General features: G+C 42.6%; 1 protein-coding gene across 1 annotated transcript; it reads left to right on the top strand.

Annotated features, from left to right (window-relative positions):
• Positions 1–482: 482 nt before the first annotated feature.
• Positions 483–13,596, top strand: LOC106605506 (pituitary tumor-transforming gene 1 protein-interacting protein). The gene is made up of 7 exons (XM_014201243.2): positions 483–791; positions 1,095–1,141; positions 1,810–1,918; positions 4,316–4,424; positions 5,394–5,459; positions 8,349–8,395; positions 12,996–13,596. The coding sequence occupies exons 1-7, from the start codon at positions 680–682 to the stop codon at positions 13,043–13,045; spliced, it is 540 nt and encodes a 179-aa protein (XP_014056718.1). The 5' UTR covers positions 483–679; the 3' UTR covers positions 13,046–13,596.
• Positions 13,597–13,611: the final 15 nt, after the last annotated feature.

Below are 13,611 nucleotides of genomic sequence, written 5' to 3'. Positions count from 1 at the left end.
GCACAGATGAATATGGCAGGTGCTAGTTTTGTTCTCTTTACTGTAGCACATATAACCCCAGAACCCTTGCTCTAGATAGCCAGGTGGGAGCTCCAAGGAGAGCCTTGCATCATTACCACCATGAGTTGGGATCGACAGTTAACCTGTCAATTCACCGCTGTGGTGAATGCGTCAGTGGCCAGATGCAAAGTGGGAGTCACCCAGATTAGACTCGAATTAGATACATATGACCTTCATCTCGCTCAATTAAATTACACCCAAAAGGCTTTATTGGCATGGAGTCTAACCACAGAAGCATATTACATCTGACGACGGAAATGAGATCTCACCCTTGTGAGATCTCAATGGGAAACTGGTTTGATAGTTACCCTGATAATTTATGACAATGGCAATTCGTATTTTTTTCCTCTGCAGGTACCAGACTGATGGTGTTGTACTGCAACCTGGTGGATAATGTGAGCACTCTCGCTTGTACTGCGCCCTGCACTAGGTGTCAGTATGTGCTTTTTCGTCCTTTTATGGAAAGTATCTTCAACCTAGAAAAGAACCAGGAAGTAACTCCGTCGTTTGTTTAGATTATTAGCTAGAACGCTCTTGGCAACTTCAGGAGTTACGTTTTTGCTTGCTTTAGAAAGTGAAAGGTGTAGCTAGATAGAGTAATTCAAAATAGCATCATAACATGAATAAAACAGAGAGAGGAATCATGAGCTCATTGCTTGTTGTGGCTGTAACCTATGTCCTCGTTAGCCGAGCAGAATGTCACACTAGTACTACGCCAACGCCATTGAATTGTAAGATACTATTCCTACATTTTTTGGTTACGAAATGTATCAACAGCATTCAGTATTGTCATTGCTCGTTACATTTATTTGTTTGCATTATGTCGCTTCCAAGGTCTCGATGGCTAGCTAGCTAACTATAACTGAAATGCGTCATCAGCTAACGTTAGCTTGCTAGTTTAGCAAAAATAATCAACTTTGAGTTGATGTGACATGCACAATTGTAGACAGTATGGCGATTTAGCCTAGTTTTTAGCAGAGCACAGCTAAGACTTACTGAATTCAAATAAGAACACACATTTTCTTTCATTTCAGCTTGCAAAGCCTTCTCAACTTGTGACTCATGCATTCAAAACCCAAAGGTAAGTAGAATATTATGTAACACTTCCTATTTGTAAAGCATTATAGTCTGTATAGCCTTCGCTACTAAGTTAACGTTATCACTCGGGCTATGTTCAATAATATATACTTTTTTTTGGTCAATTTGTACCATTTTGTACAAGGGTCACATCATTGCAAGTAAGCTGTCTGAATCCATTTTAAGTTACTCAATATAAATTAGAGCAGGGAACTACACGATATTATCACGATACTTAGATGCCGATACGATATATATTATGATTCTCATTATTCCATATGTATTGCGATTCGATGTTCCAAACATATTGCGCACCATTTGTCTGCTGCAGAGGGACGAGAATCATGAGAAACAAGTTTTGAGCAGTCATGGAAATAAAAGTACTGTAAACAAATTGGCTACCAATTTAAAAATATGGAAAACAATATTTGAAGGAAAGATACTGGAGCTTTGGTATAGGTACAGCCAACTAGCACAAAAGTAATATTGTGATATTGTCAAAAAGATGCAATATGATATATCGTCAAAAAGAATAATAACTAACACTAATAGAAATACATCAATTGATGGACACAGTCAAGGACATGGGTGAAGGCTGGGAATAGGTGATCCTGCACATATCAACTCTTTGAGAATTGAAGTAATAGGCTAATGATGAGTGTCTTTCCTCAGTGCCTGTGGTGCATGACCAACGACACGTGCACAGACTACCCAGTGAGCTACATTCTGCCTCCACCTGCAGTGTGCAAACTGTCACAGGCACGATGGGGAGTGTGTTGGGGTGAGTGAAATGAAGTTTTACTTGATGTGACCTCCCATTAGACCTCCTGATGTGGGTGCAGGCTTTAATTCTAATCAACTTATTGTAGTGTTCGATTTAGACATGAATTAGTGTAATCAAGTGTGTTACTACTTTGCTAGAACAAAAGCCTGCCCTGTACCCACATCAGCCCATGGCGGGCCACATGCTTAGTTGGGTATCTGTTAAGGTCAATATAGCAACAGTCAGATTAATACAGAATAGTACATCTGATTGTGGTTGGTGGAGCCTAAATTCTTCAGGGCATGGATTCTACAAGGTGTGGTGTTAAAACGTTGCTCAATTGGTATCACAGGACCTAACGTGTGCCAGAAAAACATTCCCCACACCATTACACCACCAGCAGCCTATACCGTTGACACCAGGCAGGATGAGGTCATGTACTGCTTGTGTTCCCACTGGAGCCGCTTCTTCTTGTTTTTAGCTGATAGCAGTGTAACCAGGTGTGGTTGTCTGCTGTAATAGACAATCCGTGACAAGGACCGAAGAGTTCTGCACACCACTTTTGAACTGTGCTGTTATTTGCCTGTTTGTGGCCCGCCTGTTAGCTTGCACAATTCTTGCCATTCTCCTTTGACCTCGCTCATCAATGAGCTGTTTTCACCCACAGGACTATCGCTGACTGGATGTTTTTTGTTTGTCGCACCATTCCTAGACACTACTGTGCCTGTAAAGTCCAGGAGGCTGGCCAGTTTCTGAGATACTGGAAAGGGGCGCACTTGGCACCGCCGATCATACCAAGCTCAAAGTCGCTTAGGTCATTCGTTTTTCCCATTCTAACGTTCAAACAGTAACGGAATGCGTCTGCCTGCATTATATAGTAAGCCAATGCCACGTAACTCACTGTCTGTAGGAGCTTATCATTTTCGTGAACTGAGTGGTGTTCCTAATAACGGGCCACTGAGAAAGTATTCACGCCACTTGACTTTTTCTACATTTGGTTGTGTTTGTTAAAGGCGGAGATTTCGTCATTGGCCTACACACAATACTCCATAATGTCAGTGTATTTATAGTGTTTAACATGTCTTTTGAATGACCACCTCATCTCTGTACCCCACACATACAATTGTCTGTATGGTCTCTCAGTCGAGCAGTGAATTTCAAACACAGATTCAACCACAAAAACCAGGGAGGTTTTCCAGTGCCTCACAAAGAAGGGCACCCATTGGTAGACGGGTAAAAAATAAAAAAGCAGACATTTAATATCCCGTTGAAGTTATTAATTACACTTTGGGTGGTGTATCAATACACCCAATCACTACAAAGATACAGGCATTCTTTTTAACTCAGTTGCCAGAGAGGAAGGAAACTGCTCAGGGACTTTAAAACAGTTTGAGTTTAATGGCTGTGTCGTGGTCTCAGGTTTGATGCACCTGTACTGTCGCCGCCTTCTAGATGGTAGCGCGGTGAACAGGCCGTGGCTCATTCAGGCCTAGTAGATGTCAGCCAGCCTGCCCCCTCTGGCTGTTCTGTGTTGATTAAAGAGCCCCCCCCACTGACTGATCCACACTCACACACTGGGGCTGCCTGCTGAAGCTTGCAGGGGCTCTGATCACAGGCCTCTGGGCCACAGATGACGGATGCATGCGGTGTCTGGCTGGTTTCTGAGCACAACCATGGGGTTAGATACCAGGGATACATAATAAGGAATAACACACATTCCACAGTGTTGTTATGATCATTTTAATAAGTAAAGAAGAGATCTATCATTTTGTTTTGCAAAAAAATCTCTGACACACATATTGGCAGATTTAATTAAGAATACAATGTTTTATGACATGAGAATCTGGAAACAACCATCTTTGTCCAAACTAGTTACTAATCAGTTTAAATCCTTCTCGACTTGTGACTCGTGCATTCAAAAACCAAAGGTAAGAAGAATATTATGCAACAATTCTTGACCAACATTTATTTTGTCCAAACTAAATCGAGGAAGTACAAAAATCTTGACATAAAACCCCACTTGTAATTTCAAAAACACACCAGCAGGTGGCAGTAATGTCTAAGAAAGGTGCATTGTTGAATAGTGGTCTGAGTCCCAAGCTGAGCTTTTCATATCACTCAATCACAGGCTGGTACTGCTCAGGCTAATTAAATAATACTGCATATCTGACAATCAACATCAGTGCAGTCTGTGCACCCCTCATTTGAATCTGTTTGATTCCTCATGGGTTTATTAGTCATATACCTACATTATGATAGAATAAATGCATCGTCACATGAATAATTAATTGTTCTCTTCATCCTTGATAAAGGATAGTGTTGTGAACGTGTGTGAAATTCACTTAAAAATCTAATAAACTTGAAGCATGTTGTTATTTGTTCGTATCTTGACCTTTGACCTGTTCTCTGTTCCAGTGAACTTCGAGGCTCTGATCATTGCCATGGCAGTGTTAGGCGGTACCATCATCATCAGCATTGCAGTCTGTTGCTGCTGCTGCTGTTGCTGCAAGAAACGTCAATCAGGGTAATACAGGAAGTGATGTCACAGAATTGCCCTGTCTCACCTAATATTAAGGGATACTTGCAAAGAATGGCAAGGGCTTTATCAGTCATTATCCTAGGAAAACCTCCACTCTAACCATATCAGACTCCTTATAAATGTGCTGATATTACTCATATTCTTTGTTACATCCAACATGAAATTATTCAAAATGCAAATCTCTATTCACGTGCACCATCCATGTACAGTCGTTATACCCTTTTATTAAAACCGGTAGGTACAGTCCTGGATGGTGATCCTGTCCTGCTTGTTATGTGATTCTAGGAGGGAGGAATAAAAAACTGTCACTACATAGCGGAATGTTTTAAAACGTCATGTCAATCAAGTGCTTGCTGGCCTGACACCCTGATTGGCAGCCATTTTAACTGCACCCGCTCTGTGCAGCTCAATCATCTATCATAACTAAACATGAAGGCCGTGAAGATGAAACAACATGTCTGTCCGAAATGAAATTCCACAGACACGCTTACACAGTTCATATTTCTCACCTCCCAATCATTGGAATGCCTCTGCATATATTGGCAAAATTATTTGTTCCATTTTAAGATTACATCCAATTAACAAAGATGACACCTCTCTCGTTTCCCCAGCAGAACCTCTCACCTGTCAGAACCTCTCCCCTTTCCAAGCTTCCACAACAGCAGCCTCACTTTTTGCATTAAACACAACCAGCAGAATAACAGCATACAGGATTACTTCTTGTTGGTAGCATCTATGCAAAGTGAAGAGCAACAGCCGTTCTATACAACAGATCTTGCAGTGTTATTGTTGACAAGAAATACTATCCAAGTCTCATTTCCACTCGGAGACAAAGTATATCATGTACTGTACAAGGAAAGTGTGTTCTCAGACCAATCTGTGCTAGTGTCTCTGTCTGTAAACGTGATGTTTCAAGGTGATTGTAACGCTGCCTGTGTCTCTGTGTCTCACCAGGCCAGACAGAGATGAGGAGAGGTTTGCCAGGAGGAGAGAGGAGATCAGACAGCGTGCTGATGAACGGTAAGGATTCATTAGTTATCGCACCCTCTGCTTCACACTGGCTTTCAAACCACTACTAAAAGAGGCCCCATTTTTATCAACACAATGATTTGTGTGAGCCCACACTGTTAGTTGCTAAGATTTTTGGGGAGGCGCTTGTATCCGTTTCAATGATGGAAAGCACTTCCCACAGCTACCTGCTCAGATTCAGTTTTCTACTCTGCTGCTGGTGACCTATAGAGACGTTCTCTGTCAGGGTTGGGGATTTGAACAGTTGGTGAGCTGTTCCCCTTCAAGCAGAACTGTCCCCAGGAGAATTGTGTGTGTGTGTGTGTGTCCAAACACCAACCGAGAGGATTGTAATCACTGACTCCAGCTCTTAGTCCTAAGCAGCTGATAATGAGGTCATAAGTGTGTGGTGGGTATAGAACATCTTGTAGTGTAGTGGTAGTAATGGGATTCTGAGCCACACTTCCTCCTACACTGAATCACGGTGTACTAAAGCTGGTCTGGAACCCCTCTTACATAAATGTTTCAGCCTTTCTTTCAATTGTTTCCCGCCTGTCGTCCACCGAGGATATCCTGATGTGTTGTTTAACGTGGTGAGCAGTCAGTCATGCAGAAAGACTGTCGGTAACAGTAAGTTTATCATCTGGTGTACTGGGGAGTCTTGGCTCACTGTGTGTTTCTGAATTAAATCAGCCTCTGTGAACCTTTCTTCTATCAAGCCAGGGAATGTAGAGTATATTCACTCAGTCAGTTCCTGATGTGGCTCAAACCTCTATAGTCTGTGTTAGTGTACTGACCTACATAGACAGTGTTGCTGTTCTGGTGGGAACAGAGAGGACCCAGGCCCTGTTTTATGCACCATGGGAGAGGAGGGAGCCTCTAGAGAGATTACAGCACGTCCCCAGAGTCTGCAGATGGAGAGGTTAGGACACAGCTAAGAGCTCTGGGCCCTCTGTCATCTGAGCCACAGATGGGGATCGTTCTACAGAACAACTAAACAGACATAAGTTACCACATCACATCCCTACCATCCAAACTCCACCGACTCTTACTGGATCTCTATGTTGGAGAATGTCCCATTGAAATAACACAGGGTTTAGGTTAAGTTTGTCCTGACTCCCTATCAAACCAAGGGGTTTAGAGAGGTCTAAGACGGCGGTAGAGAGCAAGTTTAGAAAGAGTGCACTTGAGTCTTTGAGATTGTATTCATCCCTCTCGCTCTTTTTCATTTTCTTCCTGTTGCTCACCCTCCCTCCTCCCCTCCCACTTGTTGCCTTGGTGCATGGTTATGTTGGAGTCAGTCAGCTGAGAGGGAGGGGGGGGGGAGAGACAGATGGTGGTCAGGACAGCCTCTGCTCCTCTCTGCTCCCTGTGTTGTCAGCCTGCCTGCCTCCTCTGATTGCTGCTCCCCAGATCACTACCTTGCATTAAAGAGCCCAAACTGATTTACACTGTCTGTCTTTGTGTGGGACTGCCACTGGGGACCCAGTGAATTTACGTCCCTGGAGGGGCCAACAACCACAACCACCTCCCCTCCCTGCCTCCTTTGTGTCCCCCATAAAGTTAGAGCGATGGCTGGGTGGCAGGCTCCTCAGCCTGCCCTGTGCTCGTATTTCACCTACTGCTGGCCATGCCGGTGTAAAACACAGTGTCTTGTTGTTTACGAGCCTCAATCAGGGGCCATGGGGAGGTAAACAATGACACTAAAGCTGCCTTAAATTATGTCAGATGTCTAAAGGCTTAATGCTGCCACTTTAAGGCATGGCAGCTTCGTTCAGCAAGATGGAGGCTGGAGTCAACTTTGTGTTTGTAGAGGACACATATAGATGCTACTTTTGTTATTGATTGCTTTTGACAACCATATTTGATATCTCCGCAACTGCAGTCCGTTACTTGACTTGATAAGGTATTTGCAGCCTGGGCAAAGTTCTTCCATTAAGCGGGGCTCCTCTGAGGAGGCTGGGGAGTATGGTGCAGGAACATGGGAAGTGTCACTGGTGAGAAAGCTGAGGTGCTAAAAGCGGCAGTGTGAAACAACATGTAACAAGTTTAGCAGAAACACCCACTGACTGAGTACGTTTACATGCACAATAATAATTGGATATTAAAAGTGATTATGGCAGTAGGCCAAGTATGGCAATAGTCATGTAAACACCTTAGTCTGCTTAGCTTAATCAGCGTACGGTCTAAATCGAAGTAAGCATGCGCAGATTATAAATCCTGGTTTTCTGAGCAATCTCTGGAATTATTAGGACATGTAAACAGTTTAATCCGTGTTCCAGCAGTGTAACTGATCTGCACATTTGCCAGCACCGGTAGCACAAGCCTCCCTCTTATGCCGAGTGAAGTGAGTTTGGAAAAACTGAAAGTATGCATCTTAGAATTCATTTTCACACACAAACTTTATACGTCCTAACTCAGAATCAAATAGGCTTCGAAAAAATAACATGATCGCTGTGGTAGAATTTTAATTTTGATTGGCGATTTTCTGCATTTATCAAAGTCCCTTTCAGACGTGTCCATGTAAACAGGAATATTTGGGAAATCGTTCTTCTTGCAAAACATGTCAAGGTTTTAAACAAACTATTATATTAATCTGACTATCCACAATAATCGTGTAATTGTGTGCATGTAACAGTGCTCACTGACTGGTGGTTTATAAAGTATGAGGCTTGTATTCACAATCTCCTTCATTACCCAGAATTACTGACTGAGAAGACTTTATAAATCCTACATTACCCAGAAGTACTGACTGAGAAGACTTTATAAATCCTTCATTTCCTACTGTTCATTATCCTGCGCTGTGTTCTTCTGTTAGCGGGTTATTACATGTTCCAGTGTTGCTTATTGTCTTGTTACTGTGTGATAGAACATGACTAGCATTGTCCTCTACTCTGACAGGAAGGTGGAGAGGAAGGTGAGGCATGATGACATCCGCAAGAAGTATGGTACGTATCTCCCTCTCTACTTGTATAGAAGTTAAATGTCATTATTTTAGCTATTATATTAGGATCCACATTAACTGTTGCCATAGCATCAGCTACTCTTCCTGGGGTCCACACACAACATGAAACGTGACACAGAACAGCTCAAGGACAGAACTACATAAATGTATACAATGGTATGTCTCAACTTTTTACCAGCAACTTATCTTGTATCTAATATGAACCAAGGACTCCCTCTAACCTCTTATGCAATTAGACCCAAGATACACTTCCTTATATAATCTGACCCAATGACCTTGCTCTACTTCACCTGATATGAAAGTCTTCTGAGACTACATTTACAAGCCTCTTGCTGTTCTGTGGCCTGATGTACTTTACATGGGTGTGATGGGATGAGCGTTCAGCATTCATTGTCCTCTATCCATAGGGCCGTCCATTTCCATATTTTCTAGGGTGTTGCTTATTGAATTTCCATCCTCGGTCACATTAATGCATTATTCAGCGTAGTGAACGTGTCCCAAAGCAAGCCCACGCAGCCCACATATTGGTTACTCTACCTCAAGTCTCTCGAAATCAATTCTAACACGATGCATCACACTTTGGATGTCAGATACTGGGCATCTCATTAACATCTGCATGTTAGTACAGGTCAGCACAACACACACAGTTCCCCATGTTGAAACATTGATACAGAAACACAGGCCAACTCGGTCTCAGGTAATATCTTGATTCTGAATACTGTAACAACCCGTAAGGCTCCGTTAGCTGGTGTATTCAGTATGCCGAACAGTGTAGGAGAGTGGGGGGAGCAGAGAGGTGAGGTGACTAGGAATGAGCAGCAGTCTGTAGGGCAGAGGGCTCCCTGGGGTGAATAGGAATGATGGGAGATATGAGCACTGCAGTCAGTCCCAGGGTTGACCGAAATGCGGGTGGGATGTCCGGACTTCCTGCTTATTCCCTCCTTATTCCAGGAATTATCCAACTGAGGTTTTTGGAAAACCTAGGATTTTTGGGAAAGTCACCGGCATTTTTCAGTCCTTAGTCAGTCTATATGAGTTATGGGAGTTATGAGACGAGCAGAGCAGAGTGTCTCTGGGGTCTGATACTATAACCTCTGCTCTATGCTAGGCCTCTGACCCTGGGACTGAAGAGAGGGGTGGTGTATATGAAGACATCTGCTTCTGGTTAAGTGTGAGAGGGGGGTAGCATAACTCTAAAGCTCTCTGAAAAGTGACTATTCCTAGTGAATATTTCTCTGTTACTGATGTGTTGTCAAGTTTGAGATCTTTCCATACATTCCCTTCACGGTCTCGAGGTATGTGTTAATGTCTCTGTGGTATTGGTTGCAGTTCCACATCAATTGTGAATTTCTTTATGGACAACATGACAGAGTGATGGATGGTGGTCTCCTTCACATGCCCCCTGCTTAGTGAAGTCTATGTACATTAGGGACCGCTTGGCATTTGTCTGCTACTCAAACAAGCTGTGTGTGTCTGTGTGTGTGTGTGCGCGCCTTTCACCCAGTAAATCCTCAGAGATCAAACAACACCTAGTGACCTGCACCACATTCCCATCATCTCGACAGCCTCTGTACAACCCTACTTGGCAGCCTCTGTACCACCCCACTTGGCAGCCTCTGTACCACTCCACTTGGCAGCCTCTGTACAACCCTACTTGGCAGCCTTTGTACCACCCCACTTGGCAGCCTCTGTACCACTCCACTTGGCAGCCTCTGTACCACCCCACTTGGCAGCCTCTGTACCACCCCACTTGGCAGCCTCTGTACCACCCCACTTGGCAGCCTCTGTACCACCCCACTTGGCAGCCTCTGTACCACCCCACTCGGCAGACTCTGTACCACCCCACTCGGCAGACTCTGTACCACCCCACTCGGCAGACTCTGTACCACCCCACTCGGCAGACTCTGTACCACCCCACTCGGCAGACTCTGTACCACCCCACTCGGCAGACTCTGTACCACCCCACTCGGCAGACTCTGTACCACCCCACTCGGCAGCCTCTGTACCACCCCTAGAAAATGTAACTATATACAGTGGGCTCCAAAATTACTGGCACCCCTGACTGGCAATGCACAAACAATACTTAAAAATATATAAACACTATAATTATGGAGAAACTCAAAATACCAACATGTGAAAAATACTGTACTTTATTAATGTTTAAATGGAATGTTTAAATATCAATGTCCTCCAACTCAAGGTTTCACAATTAATGGCACCCTTAAATATTATTGTAAATAATCTACCAAATTTAAACCAGGAATTAAATTCCACTTATTTAAGTTTATCTAAGTGTTAAGGAACTATTCAGTCATTACATCACTTCCTTTTTCACTAGGGTATAAAAATTAGGTAACACACATGCAATATCCCTTTGTCATCCAACACCATAAAGAAAAGAACTGGCAGTTCAAAAGGGACAGATGGTCGTAGACCTTCATAAATCTGGTAATGGCAACAAGAAGATCCACAAACGATTGACTATACCACTGAGCGCTGTCAGGGCAATTATTTAAAAAAATAAAAAGATATGGAACAGTTGAAAACCTCATGGGTAGAGGACGCAAATGCATTTTGCCCCCCAGGATAGGGAGGAGGATCGTGAGAGAAGCAACAAAATCCCCAAGAATCACTGTGAAAGAATTGCAGGCCTTGGTGGCGTCTTGGTCACCAGGTTTAAAAAATCACCACCAGACGCCACCTCCACAACCACAGGCTCTTTGGAAGGGTTGCCAGAAGAAAGCCCTTTCTGACCCCAAGACACAGACGCACGCGCTTGGAGTTTGCCAAACGCCATTTAAATTATGACTGGAAGAAGGTGCTCTGGTCAGATGAGACCAAAATTGAACGTTTTTGTCAGATACAGCATCGGCATGTTTGGTGTCGAAACAGAGATGCATACAAGGAGAGGCACCTCATACCCACGGTGAAATATGGTGGTGGGTCAGTGATGTTTTGGGGCTGTTTTAATTCCAGAGGTCCAGAGGCACTGGTTAAGATTGATGGCATAATGAATTCCACCAAGTACCTGGCAATTTTGGCTGACAATCTGGTTGCCTCTGCCAGAAGCCTGGGACTTGGCTGTCTGTGGACTTTCCAACAGGACAATGACCCAAAACATACCTCAAGGTCCACACAGAAATGCTTCTGTGACAACAAAATCAATGTTCTGCCATGGCTATCTCAGTCACCGGACCTCAATCCAATCGAAAACCTGTGGGCTGAGTTGAAGAGGGCAGTTGATAAGCGCAAACCCAAGAATGTGAAGGATCTTGAAAGGATCTGCATAGAGGAATGGTCCCAAATCCCTCCAAATGTGTTCCTTAACCTTGTCAAACATTACAGGAAAAGACCATGCTGTTATCCCTGCCAGAGGTGGTTGCACTAAGTACTAAATGAGGAGTGCCAATAATTATGAAACCTTGATTTTGGTGTGATGTATTTTGTATTAAATAATTGTATGATTTTGGTGGGTTCCGTTGAAACATTAATAAAGTACAGTATTTCTCATATGTTGGTATTTTGAGTTTCTCTATAATTTTATTGTTTATTTTTTTAAAGTATTGTTTGTGCATTGCCAGTCAGGGGTGCCAGTAATTTTGGAGCCCACTATAGAATACTATGATGGACATGAACCTTCTTATGATGTGAAGAATGTTAGCCATTTTGTCAGGGAGTTGGTCAACCATGGTTTGCCAGTGCTGTGATAAGATATTGTGTAAAATAATGAATTTGAAGAATTGAGCTGCACTGTATGTATGTTTGTTAGCTGGCTAGCCAGGCCGTTTTAGAGGAATGATTCCATTAGGGTTTTAACTTAACTACCAATTTGCCAACATTCCATTCAAACAATGCAGTCAATCCACAGCCATGCACTTTCTGAAATCAGTTGATGATAGGACTTAGACAAGTTGTAAATGCAACAAGTACTGATTGTATCATTAGGGCTCCCGAGTGGCGCAGCGGTTTAAGGCACTGCATCTCAGTCCAAGAGGCATCACTACAGTCCCTGGTTCAAATCCAGGCTGTATCACATCCGGCCGTGATTGGGAGTCCAATATGGTCCCCCAAACCAGCGTCGCCCAGGTTTGGCCGGGGTAGGCCGTCCATTGTAAATAAGAATTTGTTCTTAACTGACTTGCCTAGATAAATACAAATATATCGTTTTCCAAGATAACAAAACATTTGACATTTATGGTCTGTTTGCATATATTTTAAAGTCTATTTAAACATAACATTTGTATGAATCCCAATATAAACTGTATTTATAATTATGACTATTTTAGGGAGACAATTCTATAACACAATTTCTGATATCACATATCAGGATTATGCCTCTACTGCCATTCATTCCAATTAGACTGTTTGGATTTTTCCCTGACCAAAATATGGTTGTCATTTTGACCACATTCTGGAACTTTGAGGGTTAATGTCTCTAGTAATTTAATAGGATCTCTATGCTCTAGACAGCCTCTGTACAACCCCTACACAGCCCAGTCATAACGCAGCAGCTTCTAATCACTGTTTTTCAATGTTCCCCATCTTTCCTTTTTATTTCTCTCTCTCTGTATTTGTTTTTACAGGTCTTGTCCCTGACTCTGACCACCCATACAGCAAGTTTGAAAATGAGTAAAGCAGAAACCTGTGTTTGAGTGAAGAGAAGAGTTGTTCAGATGGCCCTGCTCTACTCTGCTCCATCCTCTTTTGGCTGACTATCATCCTGTCCTGCTGACTGTTTTAGCTTAGAGAGCAGACACACACACACACACACACACACACACACACACACACACACACCTATATATCAAGACCGGTCTATCATCATGATTAATCTAAATCAAAACCTTTGCCTATAATTATTAAATGCAGTTTTTATTCATTCATTTTAGGTTCTGATTGAAAATTATTTACAGTTTGAGAATGTTATGTTTGTCACACGATTAAGAAGTTTGAGGAAGTCTGTAATATTTAGTTTGCTGTTGGAGACATGGCACTGAGTGGAGCTTCTTAACTTTCTGCACATTGTCTTTGTATTTTTGTGAAATCTGATTTAAAAGAGCCTTTGTTTTAAACTACTGTAATATCTGTGAGTACGTTTGCGCTTTGTATATATTTCATAAACCAAGATCATAATTATGCTCAATCTGATACATTTCCTAATAAATGTTTTATTTTAAAGTAAAATGTTTAACATTTTAA

The sequence above is a fragment of the Salmo salar genome, chromosome ssa05 (assembly GCF_905237065.1).
Source record: "Salmo salar chromosome ssa05, Ssal_v3.1, whole genome shotgun sequence".
In the NCBI taxonomy this organism is placed as follows: Eukaryota; Metazoa; Chordata; class Actinopteri; order Salmoniformes; family Salmonidae; genus Salmo; species Salmo salar.
The sequence above is the reverse complement of the archived record's forward strand: the minus strand, read 5'-3'. Positions and strand labels throughout refer to the sequence as shown.